Raw genomic sequence first — 24,713 nt, forward strand, 5'->3', positions numbered from 1 at the left:
GAGTGAGTTTTTAAATCTTGGATTGGATGGTAGTGATCACATATGCAAGTCTCAGGGGCTGGGGAGCGGTGTGACTGGGTCATTCAGCTCAGGGTCTTTGGTCACCGGAGGAGAGGTCCTGGTCCATCAACCGACTAGAGACAAGGGCCATGTGCAGAGCCATGGGAAGAATTTCTGTTGCTGGTGCAAGGTCATATAGTTCGGGTTTTTTCAGACAATGCAACGATGGTGTGGTGTACATCAACGGTCAAGGCGGCACCAGAGTCAAGCTGTGGCTGGGGATGCTCATTTGCTGTTTGCATGGGCGGAACTACATCTAGAAGGGATCGCAGCATCCCATGTAGCCAGAGTAGACAAAGTGCAAGCGGATTTCCTTAGCCGTCAGCAGCTGGATCCGGGGGGAGTGGAAGCTATCCCTGGAAGCCTGGAACCTCAATTGTGCCCGTTGGGGTTCCTCAATTGGACCTCATGGCGAAACGGCTCAATGCAAAGACGGCTCGGTTTTTCAGTTGCAGACGGGACGTCTGTTCAGTAGGCCTCAATGCACTGGTGTGTACGTGGTTGAGGGGGATCCTTCTTTGTATTCCCCCCCCCACCCCCACCCCAGAGGCTCCTCATAGGGTGCATGTTGCGGTGCATAGAGGCCCATCCCAGCTATGTGGTTCTGGTGGCTCCCGAATGGCCATGGCATTCGTGGATCTGGTTTATCTGGCCATGGCTGGCCCCCTTCGACTAGCTCATCTGCAGGGTTTGTTGCGTCAGGGCCCCATCTTTTCGGATCGGGAAGATCACTTTTGTCTCGCGGCCTGGCTTTTGAGAGGCGGTGGTTGCACTGAAGGGCTATTCTGAGTCTGTCATTTCTACCCTTCTTCAGGCCAGGCATCTGGCGACCTCCATGGCGTATGTCCGAGTTTGGAAGGTGTTTGAGACCTGGTATGTTAAACAGGTAGATCTGCTGTTGTCCTCTGTTCCACATATTTTCTTCTCTTCAGCAGGGCTTGTCGAAGGGTCTGGCTTATAGTTCGCTGAAAGTTCAAGTGTCAGCCCTCTGTCGCCTTAGGGCTAAGGTTCAGGGCAGGCCATTGGCCTCTCATACCAATGTCATCCATTTTCTGAAAGGGGTAAAGCATTTGAAGCCTCCGGTCCGGAAGTTGTGTCCTAACTGCAATCTCAATCTGGTGTTGTGAGTGCTTTGTGAAGACCCCCTTTGTCGAGCCTCTTTAAAGGTTCTTACTTTGAAGACTGTCTTTTTTGCTCGGTCAGGCGGATTTCCGAATTACAAGCCCTTTCTTGCCACAGTCTTTTCCTGTGGATCTCAGACAACAAGGTGCCTTTTCATGTGAATCAGATGGTGGAGTTGCTGGGGTTTCTGGACTGGGCCAGATATTCCTCTATGGGTAGAGATCTCCATTTCTTGGATGTATGGTGCGCCCTGTTGCGCTATTTGAAGGTCAGTTCTTTCTGACGATCAGATCATTTTTTTGTGTTCAGTTTAAGAAGGGAGTGAAAGCATCTAAAGCTTCCTTAGCCCACTGGTGGACAGAAAATATTTCCTTGGCCTATGTTTCTAAGGGCCACATGGTGCCAGCGTGTCTTAAAGCTCATTCTACGCGCGCACTGTCAGTGACTGGCAGTGTCGGTCTCTCCTCAGGAAATTTGTAAGGCCTCGGTTTGGTCCTCACTTCAAACTTTCGCTAAGCATTACCATTTGGATGTGTGCACACCGGAGGCAGCCTCCTTTGCTGAGAGTGTGTTGAGAGCGGGTCTTTCGGGTTCCTGCCCGGTATAGGGGTGCTTTGGTATATCCCATTTGTCTGGACTGATCTGGGTATGTTCAGGAAAGGGAAATAGGTTCTTACCTGCTAATTTACGTTCCTGTAATACCACAGATCAGTCCAAAGGCCTGCCCTGTTGGTACTTCCGAAAGACTGGCCTAGTGTTAGCTGGAATGCTTTCTGAAGAGTTCTTTCAATAGAACATAATGGTCCTTTCGAGCTCAGCAGTTGCTATGAGTTTGTTGTTAGCAGTTTGTTTTCCGGGGTTTCCAACCCTGGGGTTTTCGTTTGCCTCATTTTTAGGGTAATGTTTTTTTCTGGTTCAAATCTTGGCTTGGGTACCAGTCAATATTGAGGGACTGCAGCTGGCACTCTGTTATGTAGCAGTGCCTCAAAGTTTTGTTCTCTGCCTCCATCTTCTGGTAGGAAAGGAAAATTATGTTTCTTACCTGATAATTTTCGTTCCCGTAGTACCAAGGATCAGTCCTCTGACTCCATCTGCTGGAGGGGAGACATAACCCAGCAGTCTGGACTGATCCTGGTACGTACAGGGAATGCATAAACCCACTTGTCTGGACTGATCAGTGGTATTACAAGAACAGAAATTAGCAGGTAAGAACCAATTTTCTTTTATACTGCACAGGTTGGATCCACTTAAGTTAATAAAATCCTCGAGGCAAATTATCATGCAGTGGTTTTGTACCTTTTTATGCTTTCCAATGTACAGAACTTTCGAAAGAATTGTATAAATGGGATGAATGTTCATTGATCTGTTGGTACAGAAATTCTCCAGATTTGGCATCCAGGAAGGAATATCTTGGATAAGTTTAAAAAAAAAAAACAAACCACAAAAAAAACCCTAAACCATTGGTAGTATTTTTAGAGAATGAAGTCTCTAGGAAAAAAAAAAACACTATTACTTTCTGTGGGAAAGAGGTTGAAGAATGTTGATCAACTCACCATTCCAAAAGCCCCACCTTCACCCTTCCAGCACCTTGGCCCTAGCAAAGCAGACAGGGAAAATAACTGAAGCAGCTGAAGGTGGCACCTTCAAAGCCACCTCCCACACTTCCAAAATCATATACGCTACCACCACACATACATCTTGCTCACACACGCCCCAACTACACCCCCCGCCTCTCTCAAACACAGCTTATCCACAGCTTATCCCACAAACACGGGACGGATGGTATGTATCACATCGTCTCAAATTCATTTTAATGACAATCCCGACAAATGAATTTGAGACGGTGTGATACATACCATCCGTCCTGTGTTTGAATAATGAAGGACTGGAATAGTATTAAAAAGTTTTAGTGCATATTTTGCTGCAGAGTTTGAGTTGCTGCACAGTCAGCCCAGCAAGTCTGGATGTGTCACAGTCTATGGAGTCAGTCAAGTAAATTCAGTGGTTACGGCGCTTAAGAATATTGCAACAATTTCAAAAGGACATCTTGTTACAAGATTACAATTAAGAAGTTATAAAAAGTAAAACACTACTCCTTTTTCCATTGCGATTAACTTGTGAAAAACCTAGTCAAGTTAATTCAGTTGTAACGGTGTTAAACATTGTTTCAAGATTGTTTCAAGAATATTGCAACATTATTATAAGGACATCTTGCAACTAAGCAACAATTAAGAAGCCATAAAAAGCCAAATCATTTCCTCCTTTTTTCAAGTGAGATTAACCTGTGAAAAACTGGTGATAAAAATCACAATGGACATTGTTTAAAATACACAATTGGAGTGATCAGTAGTTGCAATTATATTAAGATCCATTAGCACCATCACAAGAATTATTTAGAGACACATATTGTTTTCAAGACATTTTATTAAAATTAAAAATCAGAGTGCAGAGTCAGTTAAGCAAGGTATTCAAGACATTTTTATTAAAATTAAAAATCAAAATTAGAGAGGAAGACCAATGATTGTAACAATTGTCCAATAAGAAGTTTCTGAAAATTCAGATTTCTTGCCAAAAACTGAGGTCTCCTCTCTATTATAAAAATTTAATTATAGACATCGTCATAAATTATAAAAGTTATAGATTTAATAAAGTATACATTATTTTATTAATAAAACTTATTTCCAATTACTTTCTGTAGCAAATATCATTTCATATAGCTAGTTATTTTTACCCATGTTATATGGCAACAACTCTCTGCCCATAGATAGTGAAACTAAGGATCTTGTAGCACCCCCTGAAGGTTCAGGCTTCCGTTATATATGAAATACAGTTTTATACATCCATACTGTAAAAATTTTCAACCTTTGTACTGCTCGGTTATGGGTTATTGCTTAATTTATAGTGCTTAATCATAAAACATGTATGTAATGCTTTACTTGTGTAGCAATCTGTTCTTTACAAACAGGCAGGATAGCAGGCATGTTCCTTTGCTATAAAAGTAATTTGTTTCTCAGATTCTATATGAGTTACTTTGTAATCAAGTTGTTTGTTTTTTTTTTTTTTTTTAAAGATTGTCACTGGTGTTCATTATGAGTATAATTTCATGCCAAAAGATGCTTTGATTCTTCACAATTGGGATGAGCCTCATGGCTGAAGCTGTAGCAGCGCTCCATGGGATTTGCATTTGAATCCCTAGTCTGGGGTTGGTTGCGTGGGTTTGGGTATACTGCAGAAGTGGGGTGGCCAGACCCATGGAGGAAGGGAAGATGGCTACCACTACTGTGGTGGACCCTGCTTGCTATGAGTGACACTGAGGGGTGTACCTTGCAGGAAGTGCCTTTTCGGCTTTCAGATAGTCAGTAGTCTCCCAATCCGACTAGGAATGCAGATAGGCTTGCAGGAATAACAAAGATTACAGAGAGAAAGAAAAGCAAAAAGGGGGGGGGGGGGGGGGGGGGGAGAAGAAAATCCTTCCGTTATAACAATTGGAGCATGTTACATACAATGGCAGCAAGTGGGATTGTGAAACGTTGAAAACATCAGTTTTGGGCTGACTGCACTTCAGTTGTTTTTAAGATGTATTGCGACCTTAAAGTGCTGACCTTTATCAGATTAATAATTTTTGTGCACTTTTATGTGCACCATACCATTTAATTGGCTCCCCAGCTCACATATGTAGCCACTTAACGTTCAGATCTTTCACAGTTAATGGCATCGTAGTTTAGAAATGGATGCTGGCCATATTTCAGATTGTCAAAGTGCTGCAAAGAATTACACCCATAGTAATGAATGTGTAATCCACCTTCAAATGCTGAACATGGAATGAAAGATGGGATGGCTTCGTGCAAGGGAATGTTATTTTTTAAAGGCAAAATTGCTAACTATGAGGTGAGGGTAACATATTTAACGTTTAGTTGCAGAAAGATCAAAGTTCTGAATGAAGTGTGATTTGATACCATTGCATGATTTGCTTATGCTGCTTTCTGGAGAATCTTGTAACACACAGTATATAGAGTGATGCAAAATCCCATTAGTTTTCCAGAGTATAGTGATGCATTACATTGTAGGGGGAGGGCAGAACTCCTCCAATGCAAGGCACTAATTTATTTTTTGTGGTATTTCTTCCCATCTAGAGGACAATCAGTGGTACAGAGCTACCGTCCTAGAGTACCTTTCAGAAGGTACTGCCTTGGTGGGCTATGTGGACTACGGGAACTGTGAAGTAATTCCGGTGTCTAGACTTCGCCCGCTAATACCAAAACTCTTGGAGCTCCCAATTCAGGCTATAAAATGTGCATTAGCAGGTATGAGATGACATGGAAAGAGTGTGTATAACATAAGGACCCAAAAAATCCTCAGATCAAGGGAATAATCAGAAGACCAGGGAATATTTTGTCAGTTTTTGTGTGGCAGAGAATCAAAATTGTGTGTTAAACTTTAATACAGAATGAATGTTTTCTTAGCCTTCCAGAATGGGTATTTTTTCTCATATTCATCTGTTTGTCTCTTGTTTTTTGTTGCCGTTTCTGTCATTTTTCCTCCGTCTGCAAGCAGGGCTGAATTAGTGCTGAACAGACCTTTCTCTCTTAGCTCATAGAACTTTTACTATACTGAGCATGTGCAAGAGTTGTCTTTTGAGCCCCTTAGTCTTTTTTTTTTTCTTCGTACAAGCCACAGTATGGATGTGTACCCTCTTTTTTTTTTTTTTTTTTTTTTTTTTTTTAGTATTAATTTTTTCAAGCTCTATATTGGCTCACTTTCACGGCAGCCATCAAAAAGCACTTTTCAATGCTATTTCAAAAAAACCAAAAACAAACACCCCCCACCCCACCCCCCCCAAAAAAAATCAGTCCACAAAAAGACTGTATATGTAGTAAGATGTCTTTTTATCAATGGCCATAACATCAAGTCACTGGTGTCTCTGTCCTGACCATGTCACGCCTGTTACCACTGTGGCCGGATTTCACCATGGACCCATAAATGCATAGTCTAGAACAGAGCTTTCCAAACTTTTCATGTTGGTGACACACTTTTTAGACAAAAATAATTTCACGACACAGTAATTCAGTCTTCTAGCAAACCAGAGGTTAAAGGTTAAACGAACGAAACATATTTCGACAATTTATGTATGTTTCCTTAAATATATACATAAATAAAATGTTTCACGACACAACCTATCTCATGAAAACCTTTCATTTATATTAAAAATATATAATATTCCAAGATTAATGTTATTGTTATAATTTGAGTAACAATAATAAAACCCATTGTCTGTCCCCCACACACTCATATCTGCCCCCAAGCACGTCTGTCCCCCAAACACTCATATCTCCCCCCCCCCCCCAAACCAGCACATGTCTGGCCCCCAAACTCATGTACCACCTCTTTTTGATTGTTGCCAGTGTTTCATGAAAAAGCAAGTGTTATTTCCCAAAAAAGCAAGCCCAAGCACATCTGTCCCCCACACACTCATATCTCCCCCCCTCAAGCACATGTCTGGCCCCACACTCATGTACTTCTTTTTGTTTGTTGCGAGTTAAGTGCTTCACTCTCTTCAGGGTTCAAGCCTGCCGTGGTGCATAACACCTTCCATGATCATCAGACACTGTTGCTTGCAGTCAGTACTCCTTGTGGCCAGGCCTCGTTGGCAGCAGCAGCCAATGACAAGGACAACTGGGCTCAAGTCCCACCCACTAAGCCCAAAAAAAACATGACTGACAGCAAAAGTCGCCCAATAATAAGCAACTTACGAACTAGATGGAAAAAAAAAAAAAGAGAATCGCTAGAAAAAAAAAGCCTAAACTTTGGTCAGAGTTGACCAGGCTTGCGCGACATACCTGCACACTGCAGGCGACACACAGTTTGGAAAGCTCTGGTCTAGAAGATAGAGGAGCTGCACAAGTCAGTAAAGAGCTCAGCCATTTTCTCTTAGAACTGAGCCTCTTCTAGCTCCCCATCCTCCACCTTGTGCAGAACAGAAGCTCCTTGAGCAGACCTCCTTGATGGAGTAGGCCTTAGACTGTGCCAACTTGCTGAGATAAAGTAAGCCACAAAAACGCAGTTTCTGCAGACCCCTCATGGGCACTGTGGAGTTCTTGGCAGGCCAAGAAAAAAAGTGTGTCATTCTTCACAGCCAGTGGCACAAGTGGTGCTGACAAAGCACACCGAGACTTGACACTGACACACTAAGCCTTGACACCATCTATGCACCGTTTACTGGCACATCAAGCTCTGGAGCTGTATTGAGGCTCAGCACCAGCAATGCTGCTTCCCTTGGCACTGTCAACACAATAGACTTGGGAGCCTTCACCTCAACCCTTGGAGTGTGGATTGACACCATTGATGCACTGGGCTTCTGTGCTCTGATGCAGCTATTTCTTAATCACCAATCCTTTCACATCTCAGAAGGTTAGCTGGTGCGGAGGATGACATGGCTCCATTTATGACCATTTCACACGAGCTATTTCTCAATTGAGGATTTTAGAACAATGCATTCATTTAGAGACAGTGAACTCTGTGTTGCCCTTGATATCTATGCACATCCTGAGTCAGCTGTTACAAAGTCTAAAAGACCACCAAGCAGAGCCCAATCTGGTTTCAGAAAATGCTCTATCTGCAATGCTAGGCCAGAGAGCATGACAGTCCTTACAACAAAGGCAGAGTTGGTGAAGACTGACTTTTCCTCCCTGATGGCTAAGAACAAGTAGAGAGCACATTTTGATCATCTCCTTGGATTTCCTCTACATTGAAGCTCTACACTTCCTCTTGTTCTCTGCGTTCAAGACCTCCTAGGCATTCCATCGATAAGGCTTGCTCATCTTGATGAAACCAGGGAACAAACTTTCTCTGCTGCTCCCATCCTTTGGAATTCTCTTTCTCCAGACTTGAGAAGACTCAAAGATCCAAAAACCTTATTTAAAAAAAAAAAAAATCTCTCAACTTACCTTTTTAAGCTGGCATTTAACGTTGCATAAGCTTTTAGTTTTTGTTTTTTTTGTTACATAATTATGTAAGTTTGTGACTGATACTTGTGTGTGTTTTTATTGTACCCTGTCCTGAACTATGGAAGGGCGGGTTATAAATAATAAATAAGGAATCCTTTTCAACTCTGAGCCCAGACACATTCCATCAGAATCCCTCTGGTGGATTCTAGTCCTCACCACACTCTTGTAGCAGAGACAAGCCAGTCAGAGAACGACATCCAAGAATATTCCCCTGTGAGGCAACTGAGGATGGTTGCCTGCATTATCTTTGGGGTCCTGGATCAGTGTCCCTTCTACTCTCTGGTAAGAGGAAGATTCGATGGGAATTCTTTCCAACCCCCCTACCTGAACCTTTGGAGTATTCATCGCTGCCAGATGACCTCTCCTATTCCAAACGTCTCGATAAGGTGGGTAAGGCGTGTTTGTAAGAACACAAATTTACAGCCTTCGCCAGATCCTAGACATTGCTAGTAGAGCTGGCAGCAATTCCAGTTCATTTGAGCCTATAAGAATTATAGACAAGAATGTGGTATTTCCTGTGTTCCAAAAGCCTGAAAATTAGACCTAAAGAATAGTGTCCAAAACCCCCTGGGGTTTGGGGTTGCGCAACTGCCCCATCAGTTGGTTGCTGTGGAGTCAGCATTGAAGCAAGCCAAGAAAATGAGGATATTCTCCAATATGCCCCAGTATTCCACCAGGGAAAGATCCTAGGCTGCTGGACAACTTAAGGGGGAAAAAATGTTTTCCAGAGCTCAGTGTTCAATGCTCACATTGCCCCACATTAATTTTGTATGGTGCAGTACTTATGTGATTGCATTGAAAAATTGAAGCCACTGCTAGGCCCAGGTGACACTGGCCACGCATTTCCGCAACTGCCTCTGAACGCAGAGGAATACATACGCCACCTCAATTAATATGGAAGGCATTGGATACTTATGCCCGCTCATCGGCAACTATTGGAGCATACCGCATGGCTTAAAAAGGGCCAGCGGTTTGCATGACCATGTCCATACAAACTGGCAGAATCCCCTGCATGGGGATCACATCTTTGGAGAAAAGCTTAGGGAAAATTACCCAAATCAAGGAGCAGCATATGGCACTCCAGTCCCTCTTAGTTCTAAAAGTCAAGATACCCCTAGTTCATTGTTGACTGTAAGCTGTGTGAGTGTGCACGTGCACTTAAGTCATGAACCCTGCGCACACAGCAAAACATAGCACATACAGGAAATCCTGATATTTGTATTATCCTGGCTTGTGGTGCACAAATTTGAACTTGGCTTAAAAAGTTGCACAAAGAATTTTTGTGCATGCAGTGTTTCAAACATTTGAGGGAACATTCTTAGTTTGAATTTGAGCATGCTTATTTCCAGAGACACCCTTTCCGTCAATTCCAGTGATATTGAACTCCTACTTCTGCTACCGCAGTAACAACTTCTGGCTGGAGGCCAGCAGCCCAAGAGTTGTTAACGGAAAGTGACACTGCAGACTCAAACAAAACCTTGGCCCAGTTTTTGGCCTGCCCCAAAATCCAACAATCAGTCCCTCCAATAGATGGGAGAATTCGTGTCTACCTGGAGGAGTGGTGACAAAATCACCAAAGATCACTGGGTACTGTTAAAAACCTTGAAACTTACCCCGCCTGGTTTCCTCCCCAGAGATAGCCAGTGATGAAACAGACTCTCAGTTTCAAAACATAACATTTATTAAGTAGCATAGAGATCTTATAAGAGCTGGCAGGATTTGTTTATTTCATGCATGCATACAAAAATCAAAATAGCGGAAACCGAAGGGAATGAGATTATTTTCCTTCAGGAAGTAAACAGCCGATTACAGAATATACTGTTTCTCGTGCAATGCCATTTGCTCATGGTTTTAAATTTGCATTAGTGTTTTATACTGTTAAACGTGTCTCGCATATGCTTCCCTCCTCCCCTCTCTCATCCCCTACATTTGCTGGTAATTTTCCTTCATGCGCCTCTAACATCACATATTCTGCTTACTCAGTGCTTCCTTTGTTTCTTGTAACTTTCTTGGCACCTTTCTTATCAGGAATTCACTCTGCACTCTCATGCCGTTCTCAGCCTCCGTTGTTCTGTCTCTGGGCTGAATTTTTCTCTTCAGGCCTTTTTATTCCAGTTACTAGTCAACATGGGGCAGTTTTCTAACCTAAATCCTCATTTCCCTCTTGATGATTGGGACAATCATCACCATCAGGGCCATGCGATTGTCTTATTTATTTATTTATTTTATTTAAAAGCTTTTTTATACCGACATTAAAATACACATCATATCAGTTTACATTTTAACAAAAGGTGGAAATTGCAATAAACAGGGGAGGGGGAAAACAGGACAATCGATAAATAGGAAATAGGAAGTAAGGAAGAAGCAAACTTAACAGAAAGAAACCAGTAAAGAGCGATAAACTAAAATGGGAAAGAGAATTTACAAAAGTGCAACAGAGTTGCAATAATTAGAGGATTCAACAGGTTAATTGGAACAATGAGGATGACATCGAGAGGTCAAGGGGAAGGGGCAAGGAGTCAGCAAGGAATTAATCCGGGAAAGCCTGGTGGAAGAGCCATGTCTTCAGCATTTTTCGGAATTTGAAGGGGCATGGCTCCAGGCGGAGATTGAGGGGTAAAGTATTCCAATGAGTGGGGCCAGCAATCGACAATGCACGGTCTCTAGTGGCTGTAAGTCGGGCTTTCTTAAGTGGGGGGACTTGTAAAGTGCATTTACTGTTCATTCTGGTGGGGCGGGAGGATTGTGTAAGTTTCAGTGGTTCAGTTAGCCATGAGGAATTATCTTTGTGGATGGCTTTGTGTATGATGGTAAGGATTTTAAAAAGTATACGGTGTGAAATGGGGAGCCAGTGTAGGTCCTTGAGGATAGGGGTTATGTGATCTGATTTGCGGGCATTGCTAATTATCCTTGCTGTAGCGTTTTGTAATATCTGTAGAGGTCTGATGGTGGAGAGGGGAAGGCCAAGATAAAGGGAATTGCAGTAATCAAGCTTAGAAGATAAAGTGGCTTGGACGACAGTTTTAAGATCGTGTGTGTGGAGTAGAGGCTTGAGCTTTTTAATTACCATGAGTTTATATAAACCTCCTTTAATGATGGAGGAAATATGGTTTTTCAGGTTCAGATGTGCGTCAACTAGGATGCCAAGGTTTCGTACAGAAGGTTGAGATATGAAGGTGGCGATCATAGGGTCGTCGGAGGGAGAGAGCTTGAAAGTTTGTTGGTTATGGATGAGGAGGAGCTCAGTTTTAGCGGTGTTAAGGGAAAGCTGAAAAGAGGTCAGATAAATGTTGATAGAGGAGAGGCATTTTTCCCAGAAATTTAAGGTGGCAGTTAGAGAGTCCTGGATGGGGATGATGATTTGGACATCATCTGCGAGGTCGATGCAAGTTTCATCTTTTCCATTCTGGCTTTGCGACCTTTTGGTGTCATTAGGGCACATTTGGTGCAGGTCAGGACATCGTGCTCACATCAGAGACACATTACACAAACCTTATGAGGGTCTGTAATGGACATGGTGCGATTGCAGTCCGGGCACCGACGGAACCCCAACACCACAGCCATGAAAAATTTGAGCCGCGGTATGGTCGACAGCCAGTAGGCCGTGAGGGTCAAACTCGACGGAAATCGACCGAAAACCCCACACTTCTCCTCAGCCCTCTGACTGACTTAGGTTGTCAGAGGGCGTACTCTGATCTTACCCGTCATTGTCATCATGACTCATCCTGAGGAGGTCTCTTTACAGGGAAGCTGCTGTATCGAGGGAAGCATAGAGGTTCTGTGTCATACTTGACCTCTGAATGTTGACTGTATTCTCACAGGACAAGCAGGATGGTAGTCCTCGCATATGGGTGACATCACAGGATGGAGCCCAATCATGGAACACTTTTGTCAAAGTTTCTAGAACTTTGACTGGCACCTACTGGGCATGCCTAGCATGGCACTAACCCTGCAGCCAGCAGGGTTCCCCCGTCAGTCTTCTTTTTTCTGCCTAGTGGTTAGAGCAGTGGGTTTTGAGCCAGGAGACCAAGGTTCAAGTCCCGCTGTCGCTCCTTGTGACCTTGGGCAAGTCACTTTACCCTACATTGCCTCAGGTACAAACTTAGATTGTAAGCCCTCTAGGGATAGGGAAATACCTACAGTGCCCGAATGTAAACCGATGTGATATCTCAGATCGAATGTCGGTATATATAAAATACATAAATAAATAAACAGCAGTAGCCACCCGGTTAAGGAGCTCCACAGAGATTCCTGACAGGAATTTTCCTCACGGAATTGCTACAACTTTTCTTACCCCACAGGGGTCCCTCCTTCAATTTTTTCAAGCCGCGGTATTCCGGTAAGTTTTCTACCCATTTTCGGTCTATTCCCGTCGAATTTGGCCCTTGTAGCCTACTGGCCGTTGACCGTTCCGCGGCTCAAATTTTTCATGGCCATGGCGTCGGGGTTCCGTCGGTGCCCGGACTGCAATCGCAACATGTCCATGGATGTGAGCACGATGTCCTGACCTGCACCAAATGTGCCCTAATGACACCAAAAGTTCGCAAGGCCAGAATGGAAAACATGAAACTTCTCTTCCATGCTCAAACCCCGACGCTGTCTATTGCATCGACGTAGTCAGAACCGGCACCGTCAACTTCACACCATTATCGACCGATGACCGTCCGGCATAGACGACTTCTCGGCCTTCAACTACCTCTACTCCCCCCTCAGGACCGAGGGGATCGCAGAGAGAAACATCGGACCATCAAGGGAGCAAAATCATCGACCTCGCCATCGTCCGAGCCGCTGTCCCCGTCCAGAAAAGGCACCAACCTTTTCAGCGACCGGGTCACCCAGGCAACCCTCACCCGAAAGGGGATTGGGAGCCATGACTCCGCCTTTAATGGTGGTCCCTCCTGCTATGTTTCTACCTCCTTCTTCTGTTCCGGAGCCGAGGCTACTTGCTTAATGTCTCCGAGAAGAACTGGACCAGCTGGTTCAGGAGGCCATCGACAAGGTGATGCATCGATTCCAAGTTCCTCCGGCACCGACACCGGTACCGATCGTGGAACCGACCACTGACCCGATTCTGGCAGTGTTGGCACCGCTGCTCTCGAGGATGGAAGCGCTCATTGCTGCTTTTCCACCAATGGATCCCGGGTCACCGATGGCTCCGGTGCCCTCTCTGCTTACCTTGTCATCGGGAGGAGAAACACCGTTCTGCATCCCTCCATCGGGAGTCCTACTGATGCCTCAGCCATTGATGCCGATATGTCCATCGATGCCGATGCCTTCGATACCTGCACCGGTGCCTTTGATATCTTCATCAGTGCCTCCAATTATTCCTTCGGAGCCTAAACCAAGACCTTCAGGGATTCCACCGTCCCGTCCCCCTCGGGCTCCTAGAGGGGACAGGTGCTTATCCCTTCGATACCTGGACTGATGATTCTTCACAAGACACCGATGACTTACCTTCACCACCATCTCCTACTGAAAGCAAAAAACCTTCTCCTCCAGAGGCCCTTTCCTTCATAAATTTTGTGAAGGAGATGTCTGAATTGGTTCCATTCCAATTACAGACTGAACAAGATGACAGGCATCAAATGATGGAGCTGTTGCAATTCCTGGATACTCCCAAGGAAATAACCTCCATCCCTATTCACCAAGTTCTTCTGGATCTCCTCAAAAAGAACTGGGAATACCCTGGCTCTGTTGCCCCAGTCAACAGAAAGGCTGACATCACTTATTTGGTACAGTCAACCCCAAGTTTTCAAAAACCTCAATTGGATCACCAATCTGTGGTTGTAGAATCTGCCCAAAAGAGGGCAAAGATATCAAAACCCCACACTTCTTTTCCCCCAGGCAAAGAGCAAAAATTTCTAGATGCCATTGGTCGCTGGGTCTTCCAGGGCTCAATGCTCATCTCCCGGATCGCCTCTTATCAGCTCTAAATGACCCAATATAACAGGGTCTTATTTAAGCAGATATAAGACTTGACAGACTCCCTGCCTCAGCAATTTCAAGATCAGCTCCAAACCATAGTAAACAAGGGTTTTGAGGCAGGCAAGTATGAGATGAGATCATCTTCCCTTTGACACTGCTACCAGGGTATCTGCAGCTGCAGCTTGGCAAGAAGATGGGCCTGGCTCAAGTCTTCGGACCTTTGCCCTGAAGTGCAAGACAGATTATCTGACCTGCCCTGTGTAGGAGACAATCTGTTCGGTGAGGATATTCAACGAATGGTGGCGGAACTCAAGGACCATCATGAGACCCTGAGACCGCATTCTCTGATGCCTTCTGAGTACTCCTCAAAACAGCCTTTCCAGAAAGACACTAAGAAGTCCTTCTTCCGTCCGAAAAAATCCTACCCGCCACCGGCTACAACTCGCTCTACAAAACCATTTCAAAAAACCCAGTCTTGTCAGATATGAAAACAAAAGCCGCAAGCAGCTCCTCAGCCGGGCCCTGCTTCTGGTTTTTTACTCCTGCATAGAGAGCAGCAGCCAGCTTCCACTGCCTCACATATCAGTGGGAGGTCGATTGTGCCATTTCAACAACAGGTGGCACTCAATCACCTCAGACCAGTGGGTCTTAGCGATAATCACTCAAGGTTATTATCTCAACTTTCTCTCCATCCCACCGGACTCCCAACCTCTACCGACATGGGGAACATCCGATCACGCCATCTTTCTGGAACAGGTCGTCTCCCTCCTTCTCCAGTCCAAGGCAATAGAACTAGTACCCTACTCTCAGCACGGCCTAGGGTTCTATTCCCGGTACTTCCTAATCCCCAAAAAATCGGGAGGCGTTAGTCCAATTCTGGATCTACGTGCCCTCAACAAGTTCCTCAATCGAAAAAAGTTCAAAATGGTAACCTTGGGTTCTCTTCTTCCTCTTCTACAAAGAGGAGGAGACTGGCTCTGCTGTCTAGACCTCCAGGACGCATACACTCATATTGCGATAACTCCATCTCATCACAAATACCTGAGATTTCTGGTAGGCCCCAAGCATTATCAGTACAGAGTGCTTCCATTCGGCCTCGCGTCTGCACCATGAGCCTTCACAAAATGTCTTGTAGTAGTTGCAGCCTTCCTCAAGACTCAAGGTGTTCAAGTCTACCTCTATCTAGATGATGGGTTGATCATGACTCCCACTCAGCAAACTGCTCTGTCGTCCCTACATCTTACCTTAGACACTCTGATATCACTAGGATTTCTTGTCAACTATGACAAATCCTACTTAGTCCCATCTCAAACCTTATTCATAGGGGCAGACTTGGACACCTCGCAGGCAAAAGCTTTTCTACCTCGACAACGAGCTCGCACTCTCGTCTCTCTCACACACCAGCTGCAGTCTCAGCACTACACGACTGAACACCGCTTTCTCATCCTTCTGGGACACATGGCGTCCTCAGTTCAGGTCACCCCAGTGGCCTGCCCTAGCCATGAGAGTCATGCAGTGGACTCTATGATCACAATGGACCCAATGCATTCAGCCCCTGTCGACCATTGTCCAAGTCACCGACTCACTCCGTCAGTCTTTCGCCTGGTGGAAAAATCAAATCAATCTCCTCCAAGGCTTACCCTTCCAGGCTCCAGACCCTCAAATAACTCTCACCACTGATGCTTCCAACCTCAGCTGGGGAGCCTATGTGGCCAATCTGCAGACACAAGGAACTTGGTCTCCAGAGGAAGCCAAACACCAAATCAATTTCCTGGAGCTTCGTGCAAACAGATATTCTCTGAGTATTTCAGGATCGCCTCTCCAACCAAGTCATCCTGATTCAGATGGACAACCAGGTGGCCATGTGGTAAATCAACAAACAGGGAGGCACGGGCTCCTACCTCCTGTGTCAGGAAGCTGCGCAGATATGGGCGGAGGCCCTCTCCCACTTGATGTACCTCAGGACCAGCTACTTGCCGGGAGTGGACAATGTGTTGGCAGACAAGCTAAGTTGCACCTTTCAAGTGCACGAGTGGTCTTTCAACCCCTCAATAGCGGACTCGATCTTCCAACAGTGGGGTTACCCTCAAATAGACCTCTTTGCGTCATCTCGAAACCGCAAATTAGAGAACTTCTGCTCTCTCACTCGCAGCCAACACTATCAGCCAAGAGATGCGTTCTCCCTCTCATGGGCAGCAGGTCTCCTATATGCATTCCCTCCACTTCCACTTCTCTCAAAGACTCTCGTGAAGTTACGTCAGGACAAGGGAAACATGATCCTGATAGCACCTCACTGGCCACGCCAAATGTGGTTTCCAATACTTCAGGATCTCTCCATTTGCAGACACATTCCCTTGGGAAAGGACCTGCTTCTGATTACGCAAAACGATGGGTGCCTGTGCCATCCCAATCTTCAAGCCTTGTTCCTAATGGCTTGGATGTTGAAAGGTTAATCTTTCAGCCACTTAACTTTCTGAATCAGTTTCCCATGTCCTGATTGCTTCACGGAAGCCTTCCACGAGAAATTCTTATTCTTACAAATGGAACAGATTTCAGACATGGTGCTCTTCTCAATCCCTTGACCCCTTTACCTGTCCAATCACGAAGTATCTGGACTATCTCTGGAACTTCCTCCATCAGAATGCATGTTAGTGCGGTGGCCGCCTTCCATAAAGGTGTCTGGGATGTTCACCTTATCAGTACAACCCCTTGTAACACGTTTTCTGAAGAGCTTACTTCACTTCAAGCCTCCACTGCGTCCTCCAGCCCCTTCTTGGGACCTCAACCTGGTTTTGGGTCTGCTCATGTAACCACCATTTGAGCCTCTCCAATCCTGTGAACTTTGCTATCTCACATGGAAAGTAATTTTCCTTTTGGCAATCACTTCGGCTCGCAGAGTTAGTAAGTTACAGGCCCTAGTTACCTATCTGCCTTACACTAAACCTCTGCAGGACCGGGCAGTGCACCCTAAGTTCTTACCTAAGGTAGTATCGGAGTTTCACATTAATCAATCCATTATACTACCTACCTTCTTTCCCAGGCCCCACTCCAATCCAGGAAAGTAGGCTCTGCATACCCTTGACTGTAAACGGGCTCTAGCTTTTTACCTAGACCGTACAGCTGCCCACAGGAAAAGCACTCAATTGTTTGTCTCTTTCCATTCCATCAAATTGGGGCAGCCTGTGGGTAAGCAGACTCTCTCCTACTGGATAGCGGACTGCATATCCTTTTGCTATCAGCAAGCAGGCATTCCACTTCAAGATCATGTTAAAGAACACTCTGTGAGGGCTTTGGCGACTTCAGTAGCCTAAACAACAAACAGGTAAGCAAACACAATCACACTAGTATCACAACTATAAGAAGGACTAGAGCAAACCACAAGAAACCCCCTCCAATTTCCCCTAAGGATGTGAGCCAGTTTACCAGCTTTTCCCATCAGGTACACCAAATCCATTACTAATTCAAAATTATCAGCGGAAACACAACCTTGTCCTTTTACAATAGCACATACTCCGCCTTGGGATAATAATCATTCGGTTCTGCATATGGCTGTGATAATTCATTAATAGTTTAGTTAAAAGTATACTGATACTCATAAGCCATAACTTCTAAAATGGCTTATAAGCGTTGTATTTTTGTACCATAAATTGAAAAAGGAATCCCTATAACTAATGGAATGACACCTGTAATGGCTAAACCTACATTTTGGCCTTCAGTAAGTAGGGAGGTTTTGTTAGAATTAAGGAAATCTAACAACTGTTGCAATTCTCTCTTCAATTGAGAATAATTAGAGTAAACATTTGGAATTACAGACAAATTCGGATAACGTGTGTATAGGATAAAACACTTGCACTGAAACAAGTGCCAGCCCACCCTGTGAGGAAGTGCTTGGTATGCTTTGTGTCCACATACAAAATAATGTCCTTGTAGGGCTACCAAACCACCTGGGCGAGTCCCTGCACAGGAAAGTGAAGAAAGTCAGGAAAATAAAAACAACAAATAAGGGAGAAAGAATTATAGATCCCTCTTGATCCCTTTTGGACCTTGAACTCTACTTTACTTGGTCTCCCTTCCTCATACACCAAACCGTTCCAAATGGTTCAAAACGCAGCAGCCCGTCTACTAACAAACACCAGGAAAAGAGACCACATCTCCCCAGTCCTAAAAGACCTTCACTGGTTACCAATTCATTTCAGAGTCATCTACAAATCCATCACCTTGATATACAAAATTATTCACCAACATACCACAATCGACCTCCAAGTTCCCCTCCGCTTACACAAATCCACAAGACCGACCAGCGAAGCTTACAGAGGATGCCTCCATGTTCCACCTACCAAAACCACTAATCACAGCACCTTAAGAGACCGAGCCTTTTCCACAGCAGGCCCACCTTTATGGAACTCCATCCCCCCCAGATCTCAGAAATGAGCCATGCCTCCTAACCTTTAGGAAAAGACTCAAGACATGGCTGTTCAGGCAAGCTTTCCCGAACTCCAACTAATACGCCTCACCAGCAAATATTCTACACAGCAGCTGTATATATTGTACACTGTATATATTGTATGCTTGTATATAATTAACTTCTTCTATCTCTCTTTATTTCCTCCACCCCAGTTCAATAGCCCTTATTAATTGTAACTGCATCTCTTCATCACGTTTATTTATGTTCGTTATTGTATTCATTGCACCCCTGTTTTTATGTAAACCGACATGATGTGAACACTTCATGAATGCCGGTATAAAAAAAATCTTAAATAAATAAATGTGATCAGACTAGCTTCCATAGATAAAGGTAAAGGAGAACATATCAAACAGTTATTTAGCTGACTCAGCAAGCAAATGCATATACGTATTAGAAGTTATAGGACTGGAAAATGCTACAAAATGCTTGGAATGTAGGGACTAATAAAAACTGCATTAATTCAGACTGTATCATTAATTTGAAAATCTAAATAATGGCATCTGCAAATAGGTACCTAACTAGATATTGACTCGGTATATCATAAAAATATTTTTATGACAGTCAGTCACCACATTTATTTATTTATATTTATTTGTGGTTTTTCTTGACCGACCATCATCAGAGATATCATGCCAGTTTACATGTAACGGGGGTAAAAACAAAGCAGGAAGAGAGCAGTTACAAAAAACAGGTTAACAGATAACTAGGAAGTGCAGAGACAGTTGCACGTGGGAGCGATAGCTTAAGGCTTGAAATCGGAATAGCAAACTTATGAGGCCCAATGTTAAAGTGTGATACGGGCGTGCAAATATCCAATGTCTCGTACAAAGTGTAGACAGGTTAACAGAGCTATAAAATTTCCCAGAAATTGGATGCTGGGAGGCAGCACTGGAGGTATGGACAAAGTTGTACATACAGGCGAACCTATCATGGTTGAAAGGAGGAAGAGGGAGGGGGGAGAGGGCTACAGGGCACTCTAGAGGAATAAGGAAAGGTCGAAAGAAGAATTTCAAGTGAGCGGATAAGGGTACATTGACTCATAAAAGCAAGGAAAACAGCATCTAGGTGAGACCATCCCTCCATAGAATAAGACAAACATAAAGAGAAAATCAGGCAAGAAGTGTAAACATTTCAGTTCATATAACGAAGGGTGTAAGATGGCTTCTGTGGCAAAGGATGGGATGATTTCTGATGTCAATGAGACATGGCATATGCAGTTCTCTCAGTATGGTGTATTTTTTTTTTTTTACATCGAAGCATAGCCTCTTAATTCATTATTAAGTGAGATGTGTTACGGATCAAAACCTAATATAAGAGCAAAACAAATTCAAATTAATCAGTGAGAACATTCCATCATGGCCAGAACTCCCTGCATCTAGTAATCCTTACATATGGACTATTACTATAGTATTCCCACTTTATTATTAGGTAACATGCAATAGTCAAAACCACAAACAACTTAAGTGTTCAGACATTACATAGAAACATATATTTCACTGAACTGACATACAAATTCATTCATTGCATTCTTCAGGTGTCATGACACACAAATAACACAAGACAAACAACAATTAACACATATTTGAGTTCAAAAATTAGACCCAAAAGTGTTTGGATTGATCCAAAATAAAACAAAAGTCAGAATTAAAAATAGATCTGTTAAAAATGAAAGGAAATCAAACTGGGAAAAATATCTTCAAGCGTTACATCTTTCATGGCAGAGTCAATCTGAAAAAATATAAGCCTGGCATACAACAAAATTATGGTAATAGTTACAGTGAAATTAGTTTCATTGAAACTAAACATTCTGATATGCCTTAATTCAGCAAATAGCGGTCATGAAGCTACTTTCTTGTTTGTATTGTTATGCCTCTAGGAGGCACTACCACAAGTTGTGGTATAGAATAATACCAGTTTTAGTTTTTAACCTTGGAATAAATTCTCTCAGCAGAATCTTCGCTACAGAGATATCTGCCTTCACCACTGGGAAAGCCTCCTCCCACCCTGAGAAACAGCAAATCATTGTTAGTGCGTACTTGTAATTTTGACACAAATGCAATTCATAAACAATTTGATAAAATCAATTTGGATTTGCAAGAAAAGGCCTAGGGGGTCCTTTAGGTGTGCCGTGTGATGACCAAATTTTGGATGCTTTGTAATAGCCAGAACCCTGACTTCTGAGACCACCCCCACCAGTGATACCATGCCAAGGAATGCTCGTAACTTTTCAATGTTCCAGGGAAGCTGTACTTTCAAAACAGCCTCAATTCTTTCGGTAGTCATTTAATATTGGCCAGGATTTATTTTTGTGTGACTAATTCTTATTACAGACAACAGGGATGCGATCTGGCATCATTAGGATATGACTTTTTAGCTAACATACTTTAGCATTGAATATATATAATTAACATTACCATGCAATAACTTACTCCATCAGTTACACTTAAGCGCACCTTCAAAATAAAACTTATAGTAGTAACGCTCTGTTCAAACAAAACTCTTTCCAAAAAGGAAGAGCTCATTCAATTCTGTACTCCCAGTACTGACAAGATACAGATTTCTATACACGGTAAACGAAACTAAACATTCTTGCTAAACAAAGGTTATTATTATTATTATTTTCATTCCCTGTATGTACCCGGATCAGTCCAGACCATGGGTTGAGCCTCCTGTCCAGCAGATTGAGACAGACCAAAACTGAAAGGGTATCCCATTTCAGGACAGAGCCTACCCTGCATCCCTTCAGTATTCGTCTGTCTCCAGCACATTCAGGCAGCTGAACCTGCGGTTCCCCTTCTTATCTCCTTATCTTTTGTCCCTGTGGGGATCTTATTCAGTTCTTTACTGGATCAAGCAAGTATTATCTCTTGTCTATTAAAAAAAAAGAAAAAAAAGTTACTTTTGAAAGATTATCTGTATTTTTCTGGGACTCCTCACTCTGCTAGGGGCCTAGGAGGGGCTTTGCCCCTTGAAATCTTCAGCCTAGGCTTCTTTCCCGGTGACCTTCTGAGGTGATACTGTTGGTTCAGTCACACCCCCTTGACTAGCTGTCCACATAGGGCTGGTGAGGGATACACTTTCCCCTGTTCTGCTGTTTAAAAAAAAAAGGAAAGATTTTTATATTAAGCCCTATTTACCTATCCAAGAACCATGGACAGCTCCAGCAGCGTGCAGCATTCACTCTCTGCCTCCGCTGCCCGGCTTAGCTTCTCAGCTCAGCTGTTTTTTCTCTTCCAGCACTTTTTTCCTAAGTCGCTGATGCCTCATTCCAGCATCTGCAGTGCCTGTGGAGAGCCTGCCACAAGGTGCAGGCTCTCGAGGTGCCCCCTGAGAATACTGTCACGGCCGCAATGCCTCCTAACGCGGACCCAGTCCTGGCGGGACTTAGGGCTCCTCCACTACATTTCCGTTCCATCCCATGCACAAGCTGATGCTGCTCTGGGAATGGGCGTCCCCGGAGGCAGGACTCCCAGTGGGTAGGGCTATGGACAAGCTCTACCCCCTTCTTGAGGATTGCTTGAATATGTTTAAGATGCCTAAGGTGGATTCCTCCATCTCGGCAGTTACCAAGCATACCACCATCCCGGTGGTGGGGGCTATGGCTTTGAAGGACGTTCAGGACTGTAAGTTAGAATTTTATGTAAAGCGCATCTTTGAAGTTTTGTCCCTCAGAGTTCGGGCGTCAATCTGCAGCAGTCTCATGCAGCGGGCAAGCATCAGATGGGTTCAGCAATTGCTCAGCACCCAAGACCTCCCGTCTGCAGAGGCGGAGCAGGTGGATCGGCTAGAGGGTGCGATTGCGTATGGGGCTGATGCTCTTTACGATCTTCTGAGAGTACAAGACAGAGCCATGGTTTCCGCGGTCTCAGCCAGGCGTCTCCTCTGGCTGAGAAATTGGTCTGCAGACGCTTCTTCTAAAGCGCAGTTGGGCACTCTCCGCTTCAAGGGTCAGTTGCTTTTTGGTGAGGATCTAAAGCAGCTTATTAAATCTCTGGGTGAAAATAAGGTTCACAAGCTGCCGGAGGACCGCCCGAAATAGTCTCGGGTTTTCTTTCCCTCCCGCACTCGCTTCAGAGGTCAACGTAGATTTAACACCAGAGCTCGGGGTTCCTTTCCGAGAGGCAATGCCTCCAGACCCCAATCCTGGTCTCATTCCTTTTGAGGACGTCGACCCTTCCGGGATAGTAGTCAGCAACACTCTGCCACAAAGACCTCCCCCCAATGAAAAAAGACCGGTCCATTCCTCCGGTCTAAACTTAGGTGGATGGCTGTCCCTGTTTCTCGAGGAGTGGGCCAAGATAACGACGGATCAGTGGGTCTTAGAGGTAATAGAAAAAGGCTATGCGTTAGAATTTGCTCGAAATCTGCCAGCCCTTCATCTAATTGTTCAGAGTAGTTAAATCACAAGCAGATTGTGATAAATTGCAGGAAGACCTTGTGAGACTGGAAAATTGGGCATCCAAATGGCAGATGAAATTTAATGTGGATAAGTGCAAGGTGATGCATATAGGGAAAAATAACCCATGCTATAATTACACAATGTTGGGTTCCATATTAGGTGCTACAACCCAAGAAAGAGATCTAGGCGTCATAGTGGATAACACATTGAAATAGTCAGTTCAGTGTGCTGCGGCAGTCAAAAAAGCAAACAGAATGTTGGGAATTATTAGAAAGGGAATGGTGAATAAAACGGAAAATGTCACAATGCCTCTGTATCGCTCCATGGTGAGACCGCACCTTGAATACTGTGTACAATTCTGGTCGCCACATCTCAAAAAAGATATAATTGCGATGGAGAAGGTACAGAGAAGGGCTACCAAAATAAGGGGAATGGAACAGCTCCCCTATGAGGAAAGACTAAAGAGGTTAGGACTTTTCAGCTTGGAGAAGACGGCTGAGGGGGGATATGATAGAGATGTTTAAAATTATGAGAGGTCTAGAACGGGTAGATGTGAATCTGTTATTTACTCTTTCGGATAGTAGAAAGACTAGGGGGCACTCCATGAAGTTAGCATGGGGCACATTTAAAACTAATCGGAGAAAGTTCTTTTTTACTCAACGCACAATTAAACTCTGGAATTTTTTGCCAGAGGATGTGGTTAGTGCAGTTAGTATAGCGGTGTTTAAAAAAGGATTGGATAAGTTCTTGGAGGAGAAGTCCATTACCAGCTATTAAGTTCACTTAGAGAATAGCCACTGCCATTAGCAATGGTAACATGGAATAGACTTAGTTTTTGGGTACTTGCCAGGTTCTTATGGCCTGAATTGGCCACTGTTGGAAACAGGATGCTGGGCTTGATGGACCCTTGGTCTGACCCAGTATGGCATTTTCTTATGTTCATATGTTCTTATGTTCTAATCTCTCCCTGCGGAAGTCGGAAAAGGCCGGCGGTCAATCAGACTCTGAGCAAACTACGGGAACTGGATGCCATAGTCCCAGTCCCGCTACAGAAGCAAGGATCCAGCCAATATTCCATCTACTTCGTTGTACCCAAAAAGGAAGGCTCTTTTCGTTCGATCTTGGATTTCAAGTGTGGCAACCGTGCTCTCAAGGTTCCCAGTTTTCGAATGGAAACCCTGAGGGCAGTAATAGCGGCGGTTCGCTCAGGAGAATTCCTGGCTTCACTTGACCTGATGGAGGCCTACTTACCCTTCCGATTTGCTCCGACCATCAAAGGTACCTCCGGTTCGAGATCCTGGGTCAACATTTCCAGTTTCGAGTGCTCCCATTCGGTCTCGCCACGGCACCACGCACTTTCACCAAAGTCATGGTCGTTGTGCTGGCCTCTCTTCGTCAAGACGGAGTACTGGTCCACCCTTACCTGGACGACTGGCTCATCCGGGCCAAATCGGAGTCTCTCTGCAAGCTAGCAGTCAGCAGGGTCCTGACTGTTCTGACCTCCCTGGTGTGGATAATCAACTTTCCCAAAAGCAAGCTGCAGCCTTCCCAGACCCTGGAATTCTTAGGGGCGTGGTTTAATACTCGACTCTGCAAGGTCTTCCTCCCAGACGCGCGAGTGCTCAAACTCAGGGGCCAAGTGCGCACTTTTTTCTCTCTTGCTCTGCCCACCTACCTGGTACTATCTCCAGGTTTTGGGGTCCATGGCTTCCACTATCGATCTGGTTCCTTGGGTTTT

General features: G+C 44.3%; 1 protein-coding gene across 1 annotated transcript in view; it reads left to right on the forward strand.

Moving 5' to 3' along the window:
• The window catches only part of TDRD1 (tudor domain containing 1), a gene marked incomplete at its 5' end in the record, with an annotated part of 488,249 nt that overhangs the window by 280,681 nt on the left and 182,855 nt on the right, over positions 1–24,713 (forward strand). Inside the window, one exon of the mRNA XM_029610456.1 lies at positions 5,316–5,486. Within this exon, the coding sequence (XP_029466316.1) occupies positions 5,316–5,486 (171 nt within the window). The remainder of the gene's footprint in view (positions 1–5,315; positions 5,487–24,713) is intronic.

Source organism: Rhinatrema bivittatum, chromosome 7, assembly GCF_901001135.1.
Source record: "Rhinatrema bivittatum chromosome 7, aRhiBiv1.1, whole genome shotgun sequence".
NCBI lineage: Eukaryota > Metazoa > Chordata > Amphibia > Gymnophiona > Rhinatrematidae > Rhinatrema > Rhinatrema bivittatum.